General features: G+C 44.1%; 1 protein-coding gene across 1 annotated transcript; it reads right to left on the bottom strand.

The window, feature by feature from the left end:
• Positions 1–1,613: 1,613 nt before the first annotated feature.
• LOC119375514 (chitinase-3-like protein 1) lies at positions 1,614–24,868 on the bottom strand. The gene is made up of 9 exons (XM_037645706.2): positions 24,851–24,868; positions 19,254–19,455; positions 16,354–16,419; positions 14,937–15,205; positions 11,855–11,964; positions 10,344–10,437; positions 8,812–8,988; positions 5,945–6,064; positions 1,614–2,401 (listed from the first exon to the last, which is right to left on the bottom strand). The coding sequence occupies exons 1-9, from the start codon at positions 24,851–24,853 to the stop codon at positions 1,709–1,711; spliced, it is 1,734 nt and encodes a 577-aa protein (XP_037501634.1). The 5' UTR covers positions 24,854–24,868; the 3' UTR covers positions 1,614–1,708.
• Positions 24,869–25,682: the final 814 nt, after the last annotated feature.

The following is a 25,682-nucleotide window of genomic DNA, read 5'->3' as shown; positions in this document are numbered from 1 at the left end:
GGCGCGATGCGACTCGGGGGAGGGGGGGGGGGGGGCAGCGCAATGGCAGCGCCGTACATTGATATAATTAGGAGGGGCGTTGCGCTGCGACGAACCTTCGCCCCCCCCCCCCCTGTCTGGGAACCCTGCGCACGCCTATGCTTCTCGTCATCTACAAAGGTTATCAGAAAAACTACAAATGCTGCGTACATATTCTTTTCAGACGTTCTAATAATTTTGCACAATAAATGAAGAATGAAGCCTACCATCCTTTCTATGAGGTATATCCTTTTCGAAACCTTATCGGCAATTTGCTTAGACTGACGTTCACCATTGATGATATGGGCATAAATTTTAACTCGTGCAAAAAAAATCTCTTGCGCTGTCTGCCACGTTCTTTCATGGGGCAGCGCGTTAAATTTATCTAGAAAAAATTGAGACCCATTGAAAGGTAACATTACGGGCTAGCTTTCGAATGCCTATAAATACTTCTGGCGTCTTTCAAAAGAATTGGTGTAATTTTCAGTCTTCGGGAAGCCCTAGATCGGTTTATTTCTTATGGCACCACTTCGGGGAAGTCCAATTGACTCGACGTGCATAATTGCGTGTGCGTTCTTTCACTGATCCTTGTCTGTAAAAACTGCAGCATGATTCGAAAAGCTCTTGTACTACTGATGCAAAGGATATCATTTCGATCAGTTTAGATATATATGATAAGTTTCTTCAAATGGTAGGCATTGCTAATTTGCGTCCCTGCCGATTACCTCAGGAATGGTATGTACAATGCTGACGGTTGAGACACAAAATTTTAGGGCTAAGTAGTGCACGTACTTTCGTTTCCAGCGTCTACAGTTCTTGTCATATCGGCGTAACTTTTACTGGAACACTTACATCAGACGAGCATTACACCTAGCGGCCAGATTTACAGCGACACGGCATGGTTACCCCTAGCAATTGCTCATAACAGTCGTTATACTAAATAAAAACAATTTCTTGTTTCAGTTAATGAGTACTGTACATGAAACCGGTCTTAGGCAACATATTGCGACGAAAATTAACCGAAAACACAAGACCACGCCAACACACAAGATTAAGAAGCTTGTCCGAGGCATCATCTGCTTAGAGACATTATGGAGCCATCTTGTTATATAACTGTTTGCTTCTTTTTTTTTTCTATTGCTATAAAACCTTGCGCTTTAGGTATAATTCCTTGATCTGTATATGTGGTTCATACATCTGTGTCGTATGGCCTGTACTGTGCATGAACTGAAGCAGTGTTTAGTGGAATCTGTTATCACGTATCCAGCAGCTATAGCTGGCAGTGGCGTTGCAGCGGAGGCCGGCTTGCAGTAGGAGACGGAAGCGTTCCGATTGTAAGCGTGGACATATCCACATTTGCTTTGACTAAGTACTCCACAGAGCTTCCAGCTACAACACAATGTAAATCGACTTTGCGTTTCTCTGTGTTTAATACACAAATTTCAAACGGGGGCAAACGAAGTCTCTTGTATTTCTTGATATAAATCTGCATTTCATCGTCATCCATTGCAATGGGGAGTCCAAGCATCTTTGCTTTATATTAAAAACAAAAAGAGACATTAGGGCTTGTGTAACCGTACAACGAATACTACTGAAAAAATACTATTTATTAAAAAAATACAAAGAAAAGTGTGTTTTCCAAATATGTTGAACGTCGTTTACAAGACAGTCGTTCGGGATATTTAACACATCACGAAAGCTTGCATTCGGGTCTGTTGGTGATCGCCGGCCAGTTGCATATTTGCCGCTCGATGTCGAATATTGTTCCCGGTGCACAGTTCTGGAGGTGCGGCTTGGAGTGCACGCAGTGATAGTACTTGCTACAGTCTGACTCGTGCGGCAGCATAGCGTTTGGTTTAACCCCCTTGCAGATGTCGTCGCTACTCTTTGTCACCGCTTCGGTAGTGCCAGTGGCGAGTGTCGATGACTTCGAAGACGATTCCGCAGGTGTCGTTGTCAGTGGTTCACCGCTGACAGGCGCGGTGGATATCGCGGTTGGCGCTACCTCCTCCGGTGTATTCGGAACCGTTGGCGGTACTCTCGAGGCAGGTAACGTCACGGAAGACGTCACTGGCTGGCCCTTTTTAGGAGTCTTCGTGCCCGCTGTCTGTTTCTCCTGAGGCTCTGTCGACACCTCCGGCGGTCTGGTCGTTGTCCGCTTCGGAGGCGGTGCCGTGGTGGGCATCAGTTTGAAGATGTCCTCGCCCCACCACGGGGCCGTCGGTGGATTGTAAGGGTAGTCCATGTCGGGTGTCGCTGCGTCGAAGCTGGAGCGAAGGACTTTCACGAGGTTAGACTTTCCCGCGCATTTGGAATTGTAGTCGTCCAGGTCTACGCTCGTGACGACCGCGCCTCTGAACTTTCGGCCAATGATCATGCTTGCCTGCGATGTAGCAAGAGGTGTAACGTCAATGAGTGATGGGTTATTAAAACGGGCGTACTGAACTACGACGCTTTGCAGAATCCTAGCAACACCGGAGTTGTTTCTTAAACGGGAACTCTTCGCTTTCAGTTGCAATGTACGTCACGTACACAATTAGAACACTTGCGAGCTCAATTAAACAGGAATGAACCTTGTGATGAACTACCGGTAGTAGTTCCTTTGTTATTTGCAGAAATTACTCCGTTATATAAACCTAGTTGATGCCAATATGGTTCCCTTAGTATGCGCCACTGCGAATGCAGCGCTCTTCCCCTCCCCCCCCCCCCCCCAGAAAAAAGAAGTCTAGAATTCTGCCCTGACGTGCAGAATTCAGCACACCGCCGATATATTCAGTAATATTTCTTGTTTATACGGCACATTTACCAATATGCGCCATGCCCTGTCTAGTCGGCGACGCTACGGGTTGGTGTAGAGAATGGCCAGGTAAGCTTTTTTGGACAAATGGCAAATGATGACATTATGCACGCAGGTTCTGCCTGGTGACTCACGTTACCCTTTTCGTCAGTGCCATGTTGGCCTTGTACTCATGTGTAAAGGCATTGATTGTCGATATTCTCAAGAACCAGGCCGCAGTATACACGACTTCATCATCCTCATCAGCATCAACAGCCTGTTGACGTCCACTGCAGGGCAAAGGTCTCTCCCATGTTCCGCCAATCAACCCGGTCCTGTGCTTTCTGCTGCCACGTCATACCTAAAAACTTCTTCCCACCTAATTTTCTGTCTCCCCCTCACGCGTTTGCCGTCTCTTGGAATCCAGTCAGTTGGAATCCATCTCTTGGAATCCGGTACGTACCTACGGAGCAGAAACCTGGAGACTTACAAAGAGGATTCAACTTAAACAGAGGACGACGCAGCGAGCGATGGAAAGGAAAATGATAGGTGTAACCTTAAGAGACAGGAAGAGAGCAGAGTGGGTCAGACAACAAACGGGGGTTAAGGACATCATAGTTGAAATCAAGAAGAAGAAATGGATATGGGCCGGGCACGTAGCACGTCGGCAGGATAACCGGTGGTCATTAAGGGTAACTGATACACGACTTATGGACTACGAATTTCGTGGGTGGCACTGAGGTGTGTAGACGGATGGATTCCATTCCTATCGCATTACAGTCTTCAGCCTGTGCCCCTACCAGAGACACCATTTCAGTGACTGTAGCATAACTGCAGCTAGGCCACTTTGAGATGCGCTGAAACTTGGCACTAAATATCTGTAGCATGCGGTCCCACGAAAATGCACCTTCCACGACAGCGCTTAATAGTTTGAAGTATCACACGCGACCGAATAGCTGTTGCCAGAACATATTAAGCCACAAGCGCGTAACCTAGTTGAGTGCGGCAAGAGAAAGTTATACCCCTGTCACACGGAGCAACTTAAGTGAACTTTGAGAGAGTGCACTTCACCGCTAGTGTGATTTGCACGCTGTCACACGGGAACGTTTAGGGACACTCGCTGAGAAGTGCACTTGCCGGCGAGTGCGTTCGCCAAACTCACTTCGCTGCGACGGAGTGTCTAGCCTCGGTAGCAGTGGCTCGAGAATAAATAAGGTATTATCCGGAGCCGAGTTCAAATCATTTTTTTAAACTATCGTTTTCGCTATTAGAAATATTCTGATGCATTAAAACATACTATACCGCCAAAAACTACTCTGCTATTCTCGCTCTCAGGCAGTTTACAGCCACGACCACCAGGGGCATGCCCAGCAGCACACGCCGTGCAATGGCCGCAGCCGCCGCGTTTGTACGTTAAGTCTATTTTAAGGGCTGCTTATAGATGGGAACATATTCGACAGCGATCTGTCTGGATGGGTGAAAATTCATACGAAAAATAATAAACTCTCGAGCCACTTAGTGGCTGCAGAGTTTAGTATTTTTCTGCTTATAGATGTAACACATTATTGCGTAATTAACTTGCCTGAAATAAAACTCTGTTGTGGTACTTAAGTACCTATTGCCATTACCATCATTTCCAAAGTACACTTCCCCTTCTCGTGTAGCAGCGCACCACCAAAGTAACGTTCTGGCGGCGCAAGTGCACTCGCTCAAAATGACACTAAATTTGCCAGTGTGACCGGGGTATTACGAGCACCTGTGACAAAGTTTCCACTCTCAGAAAAAAAAAAAAACAGCAGAGTCCTTTGACTTTTTTTTTTTGAGTCGTGACTCGTCACGTGTATGACTCTCTTTAAGGAGACATGTGAACTCTCTTTGGAGATCATTATATACTCTCTTCGGAGAGTCGTGTGACCCACAAGGAAGTTAACGTGTCTTTTTAAAGCGTTGAAAAAGTCCGCAAACAGGGAGTGGGTGCTCTAGCAGACGTTTCGACAAGTGGACTTTTCTTCTTCAAGACTGGAACTTGAAAGCGTGCAATATACGTGGCAAGGCAGGACTCGCCGAAAGGAGCAACACATACTTGCTTTTTTTCTTAGAGTGCACATCTACTGACGCCATTTATCTTACAAAGTATCGACTGGTGCGTAGCTCATGTTAATTTATTATATCCGGTTCTTGTAGCTTCTCACATATATGAAACCGTTAAGCTAATGAAAAGGCAGAGGATGTATAGATACGCACACACGGCTAAAAGAGTTTGGAAGTATTCCGACGAAAATTAGGTACCACTACATAAAAGCGGATTCTTGGTCGCTAAATGTTTGTCTGAATATGCGGTGTAACTTTTGACGCACTTTGGTTTTCCTTCAGAACGCCAAATAAAGGCATGCGCCTCTAAGAAGATCGCCTTTGATGCCAGGTTGTCTCCTTGAAATGTAGAGGGAGAGAGAGAAGAAGCGAGAATAGCAAAATCAGAGTGGTTAACCAGAGGAGCGTCCAGTGCACTACCCTGTACTAGGGATAAGGGAATGGGGGCTATAAAGAGAATGAAAGAGAGACGAGACGAGCACTGCACACACGGAATAGTACACACGGCCGAAGCTTTCTCTGACCTTCACGACTTCAGCGCTCTGACATTCCAATGGGAGTAGCGGCCTTTATGGGGGTCGCGAGCGAGCCATAACGATTACTGAAGCGCTGAAAACACCGGATTAAGAACCTCCGGCGATGGCACGGCAGTTTGAGCTGTCGGAATATAGAATACACGGAAACTCTAAAATGTTTCAGTGCCTTCCATGGTAAGCAAGTTGTGAATTTTTTTTTTCAGGGTTAGGATAAGCTGTCGGTCACGCTCGCTTTTCTTTTATGCCTATCTGCTATAGTGCACACGACACCAAGGCGGGGTAATAGGGGGGAGGGGGTACACGCGTATAACTTTGCATACTGAACAGTTTTGTAAGAGTAAGCGATGGGGTAGTGGCGGCAGCAGGTAAAACCTTTATGATAGCTGTCTAGCCAAAACAGACAGGTGCTAAGAACTGAAGCGATTTTAGGTTCACAACTACACCTTCCCGCGTGTTCGGTGATGAGGGCTTAGGGAATGAGAGCTGCGAACGGGAAAATAGACACCGTACGAATACGCCCAACCTTTTTACGAACGCTCTCTTCATCTTCGTAGGCAACGTAGTCGTCGTCATTCTTTAGATACGGGCAGGAGTCATGACTGGAGCGCCCCTGCTGCCAACCGCTTTGAAGCTGGTCGCAAACCTGGAACACATTTTATAATAACCGACAGCTGAGCTAGTTGGTAGGTATTCGTGTTCAGTAGGTGTTTCTGGAACGAACATGGGTACGAAATGCAACCAGAAAAGTCTGCTGTGTGAGCATCTTGAAGAACTCCTCCCTTACGTGCGGATGTTTCGTGCGTGTGAATAATTACGATGTGCGAGCTTTCCTGTTCTCTGCAAATTTATATTGTAGCGCTGGGATTGGGCCTGTGAATGTCCATTAATGGGTAAACTTGTGCAGCTTCGTGATTCTTGAAAACTTCACGATGACAACTATCATGCAAGGGAAGAGGAGTAGTCCGAGGAAACATGGGCGAAACTTCTTCATAAAGTACATTTATTTTTAAAAAATTCTCAGCCAGTTCACTCTGTGAGTGTGGATGACGAGGCAATCTGTTCATAACAAGACACAGAGATAACGTGGCAGAGGCCAGGTTGGTATCAAAGGCCGGATTTGTGAACATGCCCATAAACGTTCAAACTACAGTGCAGAGTCTACTGCTGCAGATCGACGACGACACCACCATCGAGGTGCACATTAAAGGGACACTAAAGAGCAAAACGAATTTTCACGTATTAGTAAACTGCTGCTTCACGATACCAAAAACACCACGCTTGCCGCGAGAAGAAGCTTAGTAAGCGAGAAAATGCGGAAAAAGAAAATGTGGGTGGTGACGCCACCTTGAAGTTTCCGCACCATTCGCCATGACATCACATATTTTGACGGCGCCTACTAGGGTCTACGTAGTTCCTAATCAGTAAAAATTGAGTACGTTGTCATCTGAGGGGGCCATAAACATAACATACCAAGTCTGAGGAAATTTTGTTGAGCCAATGGCGCCAAGATACGATAAATACGCTTAGATATCCGTGACGCCGCGCGCAGAGATTTCGGCGCGAAACTTAAAAATGAAAATTTGAATTTCATTTTATCCTCGTTTAATGAACCTATGATGGTGAAATTAACGACATTAGAGTTCTTAGAGCATAATTTATCATTCTAAACCGATTCCTTGTTTCTCTTTAGTGTCCCAAGAAGGGACATTTGCTCGCCAAGCCCACCTACAAACCGCATGGTCCACTTCACGACATCCGTGCACGATTTTTTTTTCTTTATGAATAGGCTTCACTACAACACACTGTGCAAGCAAGCATACAAAAAGCAACCTTGCACCTATACCCTTAAACTCGGATTCACTTCTACACACAATAGTACTATTGGAAATACATTTTCTAAAGCATTACAGGCCGTCCTAACAAAAGCCATGACGACCCTGGAACCTTTATTTTATCATTTTATTGCTTGTTTACTGTTTCCCAGAGGCTGGTTTCTCTGTCATCGTGCTCCGGCGTAGACGGCTACCGCCATAACCCTTTCAGTCACGGGTGCGTACATTTGTACACATCAAATTCGGAGTCGCATCACGCACCGCATGTTTCTTCAAATGGCCTGAAACTTAGTGTGCACATTCGCGCAGGCTTCCTTAGTGGACAATTAGCGTTTATTTAACTTCATTATGCTGATTATTGCTGTATATGATCACTTTGCTAGAGAGACTACCATGTTCGACGATCGTTCGAAGTGCGACGTTCCGGACCAACGTCAGAGTATTTTTTCTTCCTCGAAATCACACATACAACAGAAACAAAACTGTGCATGCATTTGGGCCTAATAGTTGATTCCTTTTATGGAAGGATTGAAGGTGACTCATTGCAGAATAATTATATATTTAATTACACGCTAATTAACATTAATTACTGTAGCTCACACAAAACAACAGATTCCTTCATTTTATTTCTTGGAATGTAATACTGAGTGCCTTGAAATCATGCCATGCAAATTTGACGCATTTGCAGACAGTGCATCATAATTCGTGACTTAAAGGGATATCGGGGAGCCTGAGGAAGCGAGACTTCTTGCTCGCGGACGCCACGAAGTCCCGGACCTTAGCCATATATACAGCTAGGCTGTAGAAAGAAGCCTCGAACTTGCTCTTCGTATACGACCAGCTCATTTTGTTGGAGCAATATTTTTATTTTTGAGTATGGTGGAATGTTCACGCATACGTATTTCTGTTAACTTGCCTACAAGGTATTCGAAGTGCTCTCAGCATGTTCTTATGGCGATTAACACGTCACTGTGATGCTTTATATTTTGTCACTGGCGCGTATCTGTATTTCTGCAGGCGGAAGCGCCATAGGCCCGTCTGCTTAGATTTAAGTGCTCGTTAGAGAACCCCAGGTGGACTAAATTGCCGGAGGCATTCACTACGGCGTGCCTCACAATCATATTGCGATTTTGTCACGTGAAACCCTAGCAGTTAGTGTTAAATTTGACGAACGCGTTCTATAATGTGTTAGTTTGAACTATGTGACTGATTTTTTATGTGCCGTCATGATGTACATCCAAGCGTCTTGTAAGTCATTCAATTTACGCCATATGTTTGATTTCAGTGAAAACTTTGACTACCATCTATGTGATTGTCATTGTATTACTGCTGTTCGTATGGGTACCTGGGAACTCTCAAGATGTCTACGATATCTTTTCGCCTGTGGACCTCTGACTCTTTGCTGGAAATTAATTTGACTAATATTCCTTCCAAGAAGTACAGTATACAATGCCTTGACGTACGCACAATAAAGTTCGCTGCGCTGTGCTTGTACAATTCGTGCCCCAATTCTAGGCGCCAAGAAATGGTGCAGTAGAGTCAGTGAGCATCTACTCACCTCAAATGATGACAGGAAGCCTTGCTGCTTGGTGTAATTACCTGGCTGCCCGGCGAACACAGTGTGCCTACCTATGCCCGCACCCGTGGCCAAGTAGGTGCGACCTGAGAGGGGAACTTCCGGAACAACTCTCGTGCGCTCGGCTCCTCTTTTCACGATGAGTTCGATTCTGTCAATCTGCGAGAAACGGGAAGACCAACGAGACCAACAAAGTGAAATCTCGATGTATAACGAAGTCGCTAAAATAGGCAATTCATTTCGTTATATCGAAACCTCGTTACAATAAAATTACACTTTTTAACACAACTATAGTTGCCAAAGGCATTTCTTTTGCACAGGAAGTGCCGCGAGAATCTTTCAGTAATATGGCAGTACAAAAACCTGATTACAATAACGCGAAAAAAAAAAGCGATTTTCTTGAACCGGAGATCCGGTGACCTCAGGTTGATGCTGCGCCGGAGAAGTCCTCTTCACAGCGGCCGAACGTGACGCGTTAACCCGAACGACATGGACGTCGAACTGCACTGTGATTATATAGTATAAGCGCTCACAAAAACCACGTGCAATCCAACCATGTGATCATTGGCCCAAGCAACAGTTTTAATTTATCGCCTAGGTCTTCCTCTAGGACAGCACTGAAACTTCGTTATATTGAAATCACGGGTGACACGACTCGCTATATAGAGGTTCAATATTCATGGTGTTCCATTGGCATGAAGTTGCGAAAAGTGAAATACTTCGTTATATTGAGTATTTCGTTATACCGAAGTCTTTATATCGATGTTTCACTGTATGCATTAGGAATAACCAATATACCTAAATGCCAATACGGGTGAATTTGTTGGGGAACGATGTGACTGCCACGCAAAAGTTCAGTCAGCGCTCGTAGGAAAAGGTTTCTGTACGATTTGATGTTAAAAGCGGCGTGGTGTGTGAACGAATCCTATGCATTTATAATAAACATTTATGCGGTATTAGAGCTTTCGCGAGCTGTCCTGCTGAGAGCAGACATGGGCCACAATCACGGTTGAAGGTATATGCACAACATTACAACGGCCAGGTGATTTTCGCTAGAGAGAATAATAATATTTATACCACTATGCAAAGCAGCCTCACAAAACGCATGAAGGTCCGTGTACTTTGCGACGCCAGTGCAGGTTAGAGAACACCAGATGGTCCCAATTTTCGGAGCCCTTCACTACGGTGTGCTTCATAATTATATATCGTGGTTCTGGCATGTCAAAAAAGCCCACAAAATGATAAAACGTATGAAGGTAGCCCAAAGACGGCCTGATCACGTGAGCTATACACTGAAATACCATAACATGCTTCTGCTTTTTTTTTTGTTAGATTAGTCAATCCGGACTAGCAAGAGGAGAGTGCGCTGACAGGGACAAGAAAACACGAGGCGAAGACATTCCGTGCTTTCGTTGAATAAATGTGATGTGGGAGTAAATTTTTAAAACAATTTCTCTCATGCAAACCTTTATCTGCCCATAGTGAGCCGGAAGAGACCAAAAAGATGCGCTTACATCAGACATGTCCATGGTCCTTGATACGTTCAGCCCTGCACCTCGCGGAAATTCTAGGCAGTCGCTGCTTTTAACAAAGAAAAAGTTCACCTGCCTGAAAAAGAAAGAGACAATAACACGTGAATTAACATGCGTTTTTTCATCTGTGTATGCAAGTATGCGATCTTCCTCAGACACCGTAATATGGTAGGCACAGCGACGACTATCAGTGTTGGTTATGCTGTTCGAAGAGTTTTGACCATGATGAACGAGCATGCGCTCGCATGAGCAATGTCGTGTTTGCTGTACGAATGCTCTGATTCGTTCAAACAAACATCACTACTGTTAAGGCGAGAGCCTCTGATGACTCATCGAACGGCACAAGTGACGGTCGGCTTCGGCGGTGTCAGCACGAGTGATGAAAAAGATCATCACGTGATGACCTCACACTATGACGTCATCATTATGTCACGGGTGGCAACAAAAGACACCATCATGACGTCAATATAGCGTCACATAACGTGACGTCACATGATGACGTCATCACACGACATTGTCGCTTGCCCGAAGGCACGGCGATCCAGGAGGCACTGCAAGACCACGTGTGGTGCAGAAAGCTTCCAATGCCTCCAATCTCAGAGGCAGTGCAAAATCACCCCGTTGGGTGTAGAAAGCTTTCGGGGGAAGGGGGAAGAGGGGAGGGGAAGCGTGGTCAATGCAGTCGAGTGAAAAGCAAGAAGAAGATGAAAATGGCTTTCGCCTTCCAGTCGACTTAGGCAAATGCATAAGGGGCTGTGCGACTTTTTCAGCACACAGATCCACGTTTAGCGTCGCACTTGCGTTACACTAGCTTTGCGTTTCACCCTAACTTGCCTAATCAGCAGGTGCACTTGATGTGTGCAGCACCGTCACTTTTATTGTCTGCGACTATGGGTGAGTGCGTCTTGCTCCAACTATAGAGTGCTTCGAAAGCCAACCGAACAAGACACTTACACGATGGGCATAAGGTGTCACAAGTATCTAGCTTCACCTCATTTCAACTTACCACTCGCTCCTACTCAGGCTTTAAGAGTGCAAATGAGAAGAACTGTTGTACACTGGCGTGGATGCAAGGTTGAGAGAAGGCTAGGAAACAAAGATAACTGGAAGCAATGAGAGGTGCCCGTAGTGGAGGGCTCCGATCACCTGGTGTTGTTTAACGTGCCCCTAAACCTAAGCACACGCGTACGATGAGCCAATGCACCATGCACACTGCGTAGGCTTAGATTTTGCCTATAGATGTCCTACTAACTTAGATGCAAGCCTGCGTAGACGTATAGATATTGGATAAATCATTTGTCAGCCATTTCCATCAATACTATGCGATAAAGGAAGACATCGATTATCAGGACAACACAGTTTCGTAATCCGAACTCATTCTTTTCGCGTGTTATGTTACTTGCGCTATCTTAATTCTGCAAAGAAAATCAGCAAGTACCTCTTCGGATATTTTGCTCGTCACACCTTCTAAAGAAAGCTTGATGCCTACTCACTGCGAGAGTCTATTGATGTCGAATAGGTAGTGCGTGGAACTGTCGAAAGCGGGCAGGTGAGGATGATGTGCCACTTCGCCGAGTACTTCCTTGAACCTCTGGCCTATTTGCTGCAAATAAAACAAATAAGTAACTGAATCACGGGAAGCCCCATCGCGTGTTTGTAGAGTTCAAAAATGCACGGTGTAGAAATAATGAAAGAAAGGAAAGACTACAGAAGGATGGTAACTGTCCTAGCGATAGCCACAGCGTCTGTTAATTGCCAAATAAGAAAATAGAAAGGGATAGCAGAAACGCGGACGCTACAGACTAGATTCGTTTAGAGTGATTAAATAGTTATTTACGCTCCATTATTTGCAAATTTCTCGGCACGTGGGCAGATTACTTCGAGGGGAAATAAGTGTCTCATAACAACTTCTCGCTAAAGCGCCAGCACCTTCGCATCATTTTAACGTCAAACATTTTAAATTTTTTCAGAATTGGCCCGTTGTGGTGTGCTAATCATTTTGGGTAGGATCACTTGTTATATATGTTCCTACCGTTTTCAGAGCATACCGATTTTAGTCCTTTGAAATTGAATGCCATTACATCCATACCGAGAATTACAGTTACGTACGCCGCCGTGAAAATACATGATATCATGTTCAGCTGGTGACGTATCCCTGCAAGCATAGTTTCCTAAAATTAACTAGAGGGGACTCTGGCGCTGCGATCGCTCAGCTACCATGGGAATGATGGGTAGTACACAAATTTGCCTAGTCTTCGTGCTTGTGGCTTCGAACGTACTTGTGGCTTCGTTTATTGCTGTATTTTGGCGTTCGTTTCGGATAAAAGAATAGACCGTTGCGAGCATCCTGAGCAGATTTGCACTGGTGAGCCGAAAAAGTTAAAGTGGTGAAGTGGAACTGCTGAGTTTTGCTGAGCTTTGTTTTGCGACAAAGCGGATGCAGGCGACGCGCAGCCAAACTGAGCCGAAAGAACGAATGTTTAGACAAATTTGTGTACTACCCATCATTCCCATGCTGGCTGAAGCGTCATGCGTTGCAGCTCCCATAGACACTAGCGCCAGAGTTCCCTCTAGTAAGTATAGTAGGAAACTCTATGCCTGCAAGGGTACGTTGCCAGCCGTCTTTCGCATTCGCGCCATTTTTAGATTTTTTTTCGCTACTGAGGAACCCAAGTGTACCAGAGCCGTTGACTTTATTTTTCTCGTTTAGTATATCTTCAAAGGGAGATAAGAATGGAGTAACGGGACATTGAAAAAAAAAAAACAAGCTTTACACTAAAGTGACACTACAAAGGAAAATAAAACACGGCACAATGACAATAAAAACACAACGAAAGACGAAAAGAACTAGATGGGTTGCTCATTTCGGCAACATAGACGCAAAACACGAGCATAGCTAACACAATTCCTACGGACCCAACATTGTAAGTTACGCACTAACAAATAATCTGCAATTTCCAAAACGATGTCTTTAACTAAGAGTATGCCGTATATTCCTTTGCCCCGACGAGTGAAAGAAATCACTTTAAGGCCAGACAAAGCCTGAAGCAATTGAGTCATGTTGATATAACGTAAGTGTGAATTGCAGTGGGAGAGTTTCAAGAGCACATAGAGGTCCTGCACAACGAACGAAACCGGCAGGACAATTAAGCCAAGGTAAGCATAGGGGACGTTATTTGTGGCTTATTAACTGTAGTCTAAGGATGCTCACTTAAATTGAAAGTACTTCTAGTGAACGGAAAACCACCCTTTCCGTCGGTCGGATTCGAAGCCAAAACCTTCGAATTACGCGTCTGACGCCCTACCATTCGAGATACGACGGACGGGCACTCCCTCGTCCACTTTTTTTGCGGGGTATTTATGTGTGCGTATCCTGCGAGACATCGTTTGTACACAGGCAATTGCACGATTTGAACTTCGAGGTTCTCGGTGCAGCTCAATTCAATACGGCAACATTGCATTTGAGGCCACAATACTTTCTATATTCACTAATGAATTGTCGCTACCCTTCTACTAACAAAACCACAATGGTAGCACCGATGTCTACTCTGATATTGTATATCATGCGTGTCATGAAATACACAACTGCGATGCTTTATTATTTTTTTTGGAACTCGAAACGCATTCTCAGTTAGTTCGCTTGAAAGTTTCTTTACCGCGCGCTTTTCTTCAATGGTTACTAATCACGCCGAGATAACTTCAGCTTTTTTTGGGGTTACCTCTTTGACAGTTCTAAATCTCCCACATGCGCAAAGGGAAGAAGCTGCCTGTGTAGTGACGTGGTTGTAGCAAACCGGTTGTCCCAAACTGGTTAACCTCCCTGCTTTTCTTTCTCTACTATTTCTCTTCTCTCTCTCTCAAGTTTAACCTCTGCCACCTGCGTCCACATTCATTGACATGGCCTCTTAAGCAAATTACACAACAGCGAACGGCTCAGTGTCGTTGTAAACTCGCGCCTTTTCCGAAAGGAGTGTCCTTATACCAGTACTCGGAGCGTGAGCTGCAGAAGTCAACATCAGCGGCTGGTGTGTAATGATTGTGCAGCGCGCGGCTGCTGAGGCCTAACTTCTTAGTTCGGCAATTAACATGTTTTTTTGCAGACAAAGTAGTGCGAAGAAAATTATGCTATTGGTGTTTGGGAATAATTGAAAAAAAATATTTGAAGCACTGAAAGCCACAATTCGCGTATATCGGTGGTTGTTTTGCCATATTTGCAACTACAGTCCCCGTTTGTGAACCCGCATTTTTACCATTTCACAATGAAATTTTGGTCGCAATGTTTTTTGTTCTTTGCACTTGCGGAGCCACGTGAGTGCGTGAGTGAGTGAGTGAGTGAGTGAGTGAGTACAATTTTAACGAGGCCAGTGCAGACACGGAGGTTGCACCGCGCCACCCGGCTACTCCCACCTGTGAACCATGTGAAATAAATTTTTGCAAACTTCATCTCTTTTCCTTGCCTACATCTTTGTTCGGTAGTGGAGAGGTAATAATGCGCTTTCGTGTTACGAACATACCCATGCGTTGCGTGCTTCTGGGAAACCTAAGCCTCATACCTGAGGTTTAGCTAAGCCTTACCCAGATGAAATGATCTATCAGTTTGGCAGTGCTCCACAACCACTCGGAGTCGTGCGCCGTCCTTGTGCCCGAGAAGAAGTCGAGTACAATTCCGTCGAAGCCGTACGTCTTGACCCACTGCGCTATGCTGATCGCCATGTCCCGCCAGAGGTGCATCTGCGGTATGAACTGCCAGTACCTGTCGATGGTCTCGTGCGGGCCTCCTATGGCGAGGAGGAGCTTCAGCTTCGGGTTGCGCTTCTTCAGCTCGCTCATTTCGCGGAATGCGCCTTGCAAAGAAGACGAATGAGAAAACATCAACATGAAACATTCTGGCACTAACCATGAAAGGTGAAATGAAAATGACCATGTCGCGTAAAGCAGAAAGTAGCTTAAGTTTGTAGCTTGGACGTGTTGGCAATCCTTCATAATGCACGAGAGAACGACACGTGCACAGCGCTTGCGTACAACAGCTTATTGCAGATAAAAAAAAGAGTGAGTGTATATGTGCTTTCCTGACATGCACATGTCAGTGCAGCACTAGTGTGTGCGTCGTTCTTTCATGGCGCCCTTTCATGGCGCTGTGCTTGTACTGTATAAACCTGTCATGTTAACAGAAGATAGGCGAAGAGAACACGATGGCCCTCGGTAAAGTACACCATTATGACGTATGAGTATATTTAAAAGATTTGCGGCACGCCGTCTGATGCAGAGCTTATCGGAGACCGCAAGGGAGAGTCTACGGACTGCGCTGCTGGATTTAAAATAAGCTAAACAAGGTGATGTTTATTTTTTGCAGCGTATAACGGACGGTACTTGTGAATAGACAGCAAGGCGTACTAATTCTATTACCTACTTTGGACAATGATTCGTTATTCTGTCGGAAAGGTGACAGAACGTGAGCTCACCTTTCTCCCAAGAGAACACAACACCTTAATTTTAGGTCAGGCACCGTGACGTTTTCCATACATGTAGCAAATTCGCGGGCAAGCGACGAACCACACTCGCTTTTGCAAGATCGCGGCAAGTTATCTGCAAGCGCGCATTTACGCAGAGAACGCCCATTTGGAAGCAGGTTATGTAATCTTGTTTACAACGGTGCCCAGTGTAAAACTGTTGCCCGAAGCTTAGAGGGCGACGGTCGCGGTCAATTACATGAACTCCAGTTCAATTCGGGCACGCATCCTCAAAAGGAATACAATCTTATGCTGGTTACACCATGCATTCTTATCACTTTTATGCCATCTGCAGAGGCAACATTAAAGAAGTTGACAGACCTTCCTCACAGTAAACTGTAGACGGCGATCACAGAAACGAGAGTCTTCTAGTGATCAGAACACTGTGGCTGCTGTCTATGCCATAACCATGCGCAAAATATTACTTTCGTGCTATGTTAAAAAAAGAAAGAGGGAAATGAAAAGAAGTAGTGACCACTTACGATGTGGGGGTAGCATCCAAATCGGATTGTAGAAGAATGATTTCGAATAAGCCTTTGCCTCCGGGTCTGGAAAAAAGGGAGTCAATTTTATTGATGCTGACAAATATTTGTAGAGAAAATTTGATCTCTGTATTTCTGTAGCTTTCTCAATGCGAGTCTTGGACCATCACTCCTATAGTGGGTATGCATCCAAATTACATAGAAGTACGAAATTACTTGGGCGCCTCAAGTGTATCACTAACATCTGCAGCAAAGCCTCACGGTCATTAGGCTACTTACGCCGGAACTTACGTAAGACGCCCACTAATATACGCGCTTTAGCTTGCCTAACATTTGTTCGCCCTCAGCTCGAATTTGATTCTTCAGTTTGTTCCCCTCATTACACTTCTTTAACTAACATGCTAGAATCAATTCAGAATATAGCCATTAGATTTTTCTCTCAAAATTGCGATCATAGCACAAGCATAATCTAAAGATTAAGAACTTATCAATTTTTCCCTTCTGCAGTCGTCGGGAGATAACCCTCCTATCATATTCTCATAAATACGTGCACGGAGCAAGGCCGTCACCAATAACGTAGCATGTCTCTGCATTCACCCGAAAAAGACTGCATAATCATTTTTCCTGCGCACGCATCTACGGCAAAACAGACACCATCAACTCATCTGCTCTACCACGCGTCATCCGCATGTGGAACGACCTTCCAGATGACATAGTAGCAGAACACAACAGAGATAAATTTCGACACCACCTCAACACGCATTTCCAGAATTAACTTTTTTTCTTCTTCCACACCTAGTTTGGTATTTATGCATATAACTATCAGTGATTTCTTGTTTCAATTTATTAGTGTTTTCCATTGTGTTTGACTACTTACATGTACTTCATATTTGCTGTATAATCGAGCAATGCTCTTGGCTTTTATGACTTGTGTATAGTCCATGCCTTTTTAGAATTTGTACTTATTTTTCGTAGCCTGTTGTTGTATAGTCACATATCTTGCATGCTTCATCTTCTGTACTTAGTTTCCATTGCATTTTCTTTACTGTTGTAACTGTTTCGACATTGTAAGATCATCGACATTTTTTAAGTTTAAGTTGTGTATAGACATGTATATAATCTTTTGATGCTCCCCTTGCGCAATGCCCTGTTGGGCCTGTAATGTATTTTGAATAAATACTTAAATAAATAAATAAATAAAGAAATAAATAAATAATAAATAAATAAAGTAAGAAAAAAGTCATTCAACAAGAAACGTCGCTGCAATGTCTCGATAATTAGGAGGAGTTAGAAGACACATGAAAACAGGACTATGCTTGGACTGTGCCGCGCTTTTCCTTGCTGTCAACATACACTTAATAAATGAACCACCAATCCCTAAAACAAACATTTCTCGTGAAGAGGAAGATCGCAGAATACTACAACCAATGTTTCTCGAAAAGAAACATGCCTTTTCAACCCTTGCAAGAAGTCAAATATTTTCTTTTCGCCGTTGCCCACAATCTCTTCACCCTTTGTTCGTTTTGACCTTTGTTTAGGGGCAATAAACAGAGTGAAAAGCGTGCTGTTCACTCAAGTATTCTTTCAGATTCCCATACAGAAGTTGCAACTATACTGAAGCCTTGGCAGCGGCTGTAAACTTTTTAACGTGGTTGACGTTTATATGGATGACTGCTGTTTGCATTCTAATGACGTCCTTGTGTAGCTGCCTAACTATACTGTGCAGAAGGACTTGTTCTAGGGCTATTTGGTGCTTGCTAACAGTCATGGTGTAGGGAAAAGACACAAAACAGAGACCCAGAGACACACACCACAGGCGCTACTTATAACTTTAATGAAAAATTGATGAAATACAGAATATACACTGCTCCAAACGCGCAGGCGCGCGAGTGACATCCCTGTAGCCTGCCAGGTGTCACTTGCGCGTCTGCGCGTTTGCAGCAGTATATATTCTGTATTTCATCAATTTTTCCATTAAAGTTGTAAGTAGCGCCTCTGGTGTGTGTTTCAATCACTCTGTTTTGTGTCCTTGCGCTACAGCATGATTATTAATTCTACAACGGCATTAATTTTCTAGAGGGCTCCCGGAACGTTTCACAATTAGGTGTTCTTGTTGTTACGTATGACATCGGACGCCTTTGTTTCCTTGGCTTAACCTTAACTTATATGCTACAGTAAAAGCTCCTTAATTCGATCCCCGTTAATTCGGAAAATCCGATGATTAGGACGCCTTACATGGTCCCGCAAAGCATATGTATTGATTAATGGGATTACTCTTATTAATTCGGTCACATTTGGCCGCAACCCGGTTCATTCGGACGATCCGCGGAGCGCACCAAGCGCAAAGCGCCCGCAGTGTGCGACGCAAAGGAGTGAAAACGGCGTTCGCGAACAACCGAAACGGCTAGGGGTCCTCAGACAGGCCTGGCCGCCATCCACAAGCTTATCACAATGGCGCTGATGGCGACCATAGCTTCAACGGCTGCGGCAGACTCTTTTGCTGTAGTATATAGCTTGTTCATTTTACTGTGAATGATAATACCTCCGACGTAATAGCTAAATAACACCATGGGTTTGAAAAAAGGCTCACTAACTAACTAACTAACTAACTAACTAACTAACTAACTAACTAACTAACTAACTAACTAACTAACTAACTAACTAACTAACTAACTAACTAACTAACTAACTAACTAACTAACTAAATAAATAAATAAATAAATAAATAAATAAATAAATAACTAAACGAAATAGACAGTAACATTCACACAATTTCAGTTAGCACAAATATTTGGGCTAGCTGGTTGAAATACGTATTCGAATGGCGGCGCGACCCACAAGCAGAACACAGACATGAAGGCGCTAGAGGTAAACAGGTGGCAGCAGCACAGTGTCGTTACCTAGTTCCAGTTCCTTTTCGGTTAGCTTCACCTGGCCGGTGTTGTTGTCGATGGTCACGTGGGAGTAGATGACCGCGTCACACAGCTCGGCGGGAATGTCACTCACGTTGAAGTTGCGCGGCGCTAGGCCGCCACCGTGAGAAGGCGTCCCAGAAGCAGAACGTGTAGAACGTATGCTTCTTGGCCGAAGCTGCAGTGGCGGCTGAAACATAAAAATAAAAATAAATAATAAAAAGACCGGGCAGATCCCACGCACTGCGGGAATCGACGTAATGTGAAGCAGTCCGCGTGGAGCTGCTTACACCGCATTGTTTGTCTTTGAGGCAAATTAAGGCCTTCATGTCACGACATGTAGTTGACTATGACATGTTCGTCATGCATGCATGCATGTGCTATCTGATATATCCCATGCTAATCAAACGTATATTCTAGTATACACAGTGCATGACCTGTTTTTTATGTTCGTCACGCTCTCATACCATGCCATACCCATCTTGGTATACACCCAGTTAATAAAACTGGCCATGAGCGCTCCGAAGAATATGTCATGTAAATCATGCCGTACCGTACGTGCATTCCATATCATGGTTTTCATGTTACGACCTGTCCTTTATGTTCGTCATCGAGTCATGTCACGCCATACCAATCCTGGTGTATATCAAGCAAGCCAGACCGCCGCGAGCGCACGATGAGCGTGACATGTAAATCATGTCGTACATGACATGCATGTCATTATTTTTATGTTACGACCTGGTTTAATGTTCGTTCTCAAGTCATGTCATACCATACAAATTTTGGTAGATATCAAGCCAGCGAAACGGCCGCGTGCGCGCCATGTAAGTCATGAGGCGTGCGCGACATGTAAGTCATGCCGTATATGAAATGCATTTCATGATTTCCACGTTAAGACCTGTCATTTGGGTTCGTCATGCAGAAATGTCCCTCCATACAAACTTCTATACATACCATGTTAATGAAACAGCCACGAGAGCACCAAGACCGTGGCATGTAAATCATGCCGTTCACTACATGTATGTGATTATTTTCATGCTATGACCTGCCGTTTAGGTTCGTCATGAGCTCATGTCATACCATACTAGTTTTGGCGCATATCGTTCGAACGAAACGGCCACGAGAGCACAAACTCGTCGGTGGATAGATAGATAGATAGATAGATAGATAGATAGATAGATAGATAGATAGATAGATAGATAGATAGATAGATAGATAGATAGATAGATAGATAGATAGATAGATAGATAGATAGAAACGCTCAAAGTGCCAAAGGTTCGTTAAGAAATGCTTCTCATTTAAAAGTGGAAATTGTGGCGCATTGACGCGCTGTATTGCCGCAATGTGCTTGCCAAGCTGAGGCAGAGTCCGATGCAGCCAGTTCCTTTCTCGCCCTTAAGTACTGCCCGAGTTCTTCATTAATACAATTCGCCAAACTTCCTATTCACGCTAAGTAGGATAATCCCAACACGACATTGGTCAATATTGTGCCTGTGTGTTGCGTCACCTGTTGGTGGGAAAGCATATCAATTAATGTCATTTTTTCTGTTTTGTGTCTAACAGGTCCGCAAGCAATGTGAAGCGAGCATTGTGCTTACGGTTGTGATTTACTTTTGGCAGGTCGCACTGGATCCAGAGAAATCTTGTAGGTTTCTTGAAGGTACTTCTCGTAATTCTCACCGTGATGATTCGCACAACGAGTGCGTCGGAACGGAACAAAAACAAAAAGAAACGAGAAAAAGAAAACTACATTCCTTGCAGCAGCGAAAACTAAGCGGAACGTTATCTATTATTTCGTGTCAGAGTGAAACTGAAATATTTTTTATAGGTTTTCCATGCAAGGGAAAAGTTGGCAATTCGGAACAAACGAGGTCATGGAACATGAGCATTATTACATATCTCAGGGGAGTGCGTATCACGGACACATATTCAAAAGTAAAGATGTGTTGAAATTGGCGTAAACCTTTGACGCAAACCATTCGGCCTCCCCTGAGAATCTGTAATTCATCGATGAGGAAATAAAATATTATGTTTTAACTACGAAACTGTTTAGGGAACCATTCCTGGTGAGTCGATCTCATGAAATTATCATCATCTTAACGGGTATGGGACAGTGCGCGGCTACTTGAGAGCGAGCACAGAGAGGGAGAAAGAAAGAAAGAAAGAGAGAAAGAAAGAGAGACAGAAAGAAGATATAAGAAAGAGAACGAGAAAAATTCTTGCCGAAAAGAAATTTCTTCACGGGCGGGATTCGAATCCGCGATCCGAAGGCGAGCGTCCTAACCCTCGGCTATCCAGGCACGCCAGCGGAGCATAGCATAGCCATGTATAGTATAGTGCAGCAATGGGGTGGGAGAGAGAGGTGAGCGCGAGGAGAGGAGACGTGATGGGGAGGAAGAGAGAAAGGAGGAGGTGAGAGAGTAAAACATAGCAAGAAAGAGTGAGAACGAGAGAAATAGAAAGAAAGAAATGCAGAAAGAAAAAGAAAGAGAGAGAGAGAATGAACGAAAGAGAGAGAAAGAAGTAGAGAGAGAAAAAAAAGGTGGGAATAAAGAGAATGCAAGGATCCCGTTGTCTAGCAACCAGATATTGCACCACATGACCAAGCCGCGCATGCGCAGTAGCTAAGCCACGCCCACCGACGGAGACATTGCGCGCAACCTCCGCTGTATAGTGCCTCCTTTGCATCAGTTGTCTGATGCAAAGGAGCAGATAATCATCACGAAAGAAGCCCAAATAGGCGGCGCGACTTTTGCGAAGAAGCCCAAAAGAAGCGAAAAGTTAATGAATTTTCCCATTCTTGAAAATAATTTTAATTGCAATAATAAAATCTCACTCAAATACGAAGGGGAGTTGAAAAAAATTACTTTAATTATTTTGTACATCCAAAATATGCGCAACTATGAACGTTACTTTTTAACATTGTCTCCAGGGTAGTTCTTTTTGGTTAAATGAATGTTTGCCAGTGCACGATTAACGTAACTAGTCGATTCCCCCAACGTATGTCTGTCTTCAACACTCAACTACTCAAAGTCATCGACAAACGCGCTATTAGTAAATGACAAACGCGCTCTTGGTGAACGTGATTATCACTAAAATAACTATAACTGCTGTCAAAATGCAAATAAGCCCAAAAAACACGACAAGTGACTGGAAAATTCTACAAGCGACTTGGCGAAAAAAGAAGCCCCAGTCCGCTTATTATAAGCACAACTGGCAACTGTGCCCTACATGCTTGCCTCAAACATTGACGTCATTGACGGTTTGGTAAACGGAGCAGTGGGAACTCTACGAACGGGAATCGCTGGATGCCCACGCTACGCACTTCCTCAGGTTTCACAGTATGCACATGCATTTGTTTTTGTCGTTGTTTCCAGGTGACAAATGTATTCGCGAACTTCCTCAGGTTTGACGATTGGAAAGTCGAGATTTCAAAATGGAGTTTTGCGAATGATATGAGTGATCACTGCTGGTTCCGGCTGCATTTCTATGAAATGCAGGGCCAATATTCCCATAAACGTCTTACGCTAAACGTTTCGTAAGAGACTATTAAAGGCAATCATGTTGCTGAACATATCATTATTGAAGCCTTGTAAACTTGGCCCCTGATATGCATATGTAATGTACTTCATTGAAAACAGAAAGCGAGAGAAAAGAAAGCTTAGATCATTTGCACATGACAGCCTTTTTACAAGGGGAGAGATCCAGGATACACTGTGCGACACGGGGAAGAATAAGTTGCAGAGAAAGTTCGTTTTAGAGCTTAATCAATAGCGGCAATTTTGAAGACTGTTATTTCACTTTCGGTGAGTAACAAGCACATGAATTTTGAATGGATTCGCTTGAAGAAAATGTGTAATAAGTTGCAAATATTAGAATCTACCCTATCTTAGCACTTATTGCGTGGTGTTTTAGTATACGCTGTAACAAGTGTGAAATTTTATATAAGTAGCGTTGAACAACGCCTAAAAAACTATTGGCGTTTTAGGGCCGTTTAATAGCCATGATAAAGCAGCACAACATGTCGAACCGTGCCTTATTCACTAGTCTTACATGTATGCGCCAATTCGAAGCATATGAACTGTGTCACCTTGTTGAGCTTCCAGCTATGTTATTTTCTCACATGTACCTCTTCTATGCATATCTACGTATACGAAATTTAAACGGTTGCTTTTTATTTAAATGCATGCAATGGGACGCTTGAGCCTAGCACAAGGGCCGGCTACTCTTTAGCGGTTACAAGTTGATGATGACGGGAAGAAATGTTACTAAAACAAAATAACGAATACATGACAACATCATTTATTTTAAATTGTAAATAAATTGGCGCTCTTCAATCGGGAAACTATGGGCAAACTAAACTTGGCAGTAGCGTGCCTTACGTGCTAGATTTCTTTCTTTCTTTCTTTCTTTCTCTCACATTGCGCAATATTCCTTCCTAAACATTTCCTTCCGCCACGCTGGGAATTCGACCTTCACCCAGAAGCCTATCTGTGCAACACTTCTGTTGCTACAGGAAACAAAGACGGCCTTATGTGAAACAATAAAAAGCAACACTGAAAGGCAACAATGAAATGTGGCAACGTTAAATGACAAGCGACCTCTATAAAAGAACATATTACCATATCAGAAAGGGGTGATCATTGACATGGCCATGATCGAGAGAGTATCAGATCAGTTATTGGAAAATGGCGCGTACGAATGCGCGCGTGACCTGCGCTTCTTGGAGGGCCTATTTGTTTACACCTGCATTTCTGTTAACTCGCCGGCGCTGGCTCCCTTTATTTTGCAAATTATGCCGCCGCCGAAATCTGTTACTCATAGGAGCTTCGCTTAAAATGATCATTTGTGTGTGTACTGCGTGTTCTGTGAAATCATGGTTGCACAAGCTTAATTTAATAAACGTTGCCCAGAGTCACCTACAACGTACGCTGCGAGCTCAGTGACCTATCTTGCACGAGAGACAAAAGGAACTATCCCCCTCGCATCACCGACAGATATCAGGGGCAAGCGGATGCTTGCAGTGCTCCGCCGGCATGTTTTCGAAAAGCCGATAAAGTGAGCGTCTGCCGATAACTTGTGGATAACTGCGTATATGCGTCGTTTATGCGGCAGGTTTGCTTGGCTTGTACGGGATCTGAACACGTTCCTCTACTTGTAATTCCTCATGGTGCTACAGTGCAGAGCCCTTAAGCACTCCAAAGAGCATATTGCACTTCAACTGTTTTCGAAAGATATCAGTCAGTCATGATGCTAAACGTAAAATTAGAGAAGGCGGCTAGCCAGTAGAAAAATATTTCTTACCAAAAGAAATCTTTCTCGGATTCTTTGACTCTAGTACCCGAGCTTAGAGGAAGCGCACTTAATCTTCACACTTCTTATCACCTGTCAGCGCCGCCAGCACAGGGACCGCGGGATTGGTTACGTCATAGGCGATAGCGGGCGAAAACTTGTGGCAAAGCATGCGATAAGAAGAAGCCGGACACTACCGCAGTCGTTCGTTGCACCTAACCCGCAGCCCATGAGGAAAAATGACTACCCCCTACAGGCGATAATAAGTCTCTTCTATAGTATATATAACCTACCATGACAGCAAATGGTGTACGCGACCACCAAGAATATCAGGGCTTCAGATGAAGACCTGAAACGTAGACATACGTTGACATAATCAGGTAGAAGAACGAGTAAAGTCAGGGACGAAAGATGTCCACTTTGAAAACAAAATGAAGGTTCGCAAAATTTGCGATATAATCGCATGCCACAAATGAAATCATTGATATATACATACTGAGACAGGCTGCGCGACTCATCGGTGACTACACTAAAGAGAGCTGGACATTTCGCTCTAACATTGTGCTATGTTAGAGTCAGGTTTGATTTATGAAAAAAAAAAAGAGCACCTGTCACTCTTTTTGACGAGTCCTGGCTTGATGCAGATATGACTTTAGAGACAGGCGTTAGCTCTCTTTTAGAGAGTCGCAGTTCCACGGCCCTCCAAAGAGAGTGCGACGATCTCCAAAAGAGTGTTAACGTGTATCGTTACAAAGAGTTTATATGTGGCAAAGCAGAACTCACCAAAAAGTTGAGAGTAAGATGTTGTATATTGTTTTTCGCTAGAGCGTCGTTTTAAAGAAAGCATGCGCATTTATAAGGTGAAAGTTCGGTGAAAAACATAACATTTATTCTGAGCTTCCTGCCTGGGACCGGCCTTTATGAAAGATGACATTGTGACATTGCGTTCAGGTTTAAGTACAGATTCTCGCAATACAGACACAGATGCACACAGCGTCGCGATTCGTTGGAACGGGACAAGGGGAGGGGCCAGAACAACAACAGCAAAAAAAAAAGAAAGTGAGAGAGGGAGAGACTATACATACTGACATACACAGTGTCGCAATTCGTTAGAATTTGACAAGA

Source organism: Rhipicephalus sanguineus, chromosome 11 (genome assembly GCF_013339695.2).
Source record: "Rhipicephalus sanguineus isolate Rsan-2018 chromosome 11, BIME_Rsan_1.4, whole genome shotgun sequence".
NCBI lineage: Eukaryota > Metazoa > Arthropoda > Arachnida > Ixodida > Ixodidae > Rhipicephalus > Rhipicephalus sanguineus.
The sequence above is the reverse complement of the archived record's forward strand: the minus strand, read 5'-3'. Positions and strand labels throughout refer to the sequence as shown.

What these genes read in the sequence shown, in the direction of transcription:
- LOC119375514 (XM_037645706.2), bottom strand. An exon ending in TTGGATGCTACCCCCACATC is followed by an intron (nt 15,206 to 16,353) that starts GTAAGTGGTCAC and finishes CTTCTTTGCAAG; the next exon opens with GCGCATTCCGCGAAATGAGC. An exon ending in GGACCATGGACATGTCTGAT is followed by an intron (nt 8,989 to 10,343) that starts GTAAGCGCATCT and finishes CGTTTCTCGCAG; the next exon opens with ATTGACAGAATCGAACTCAT.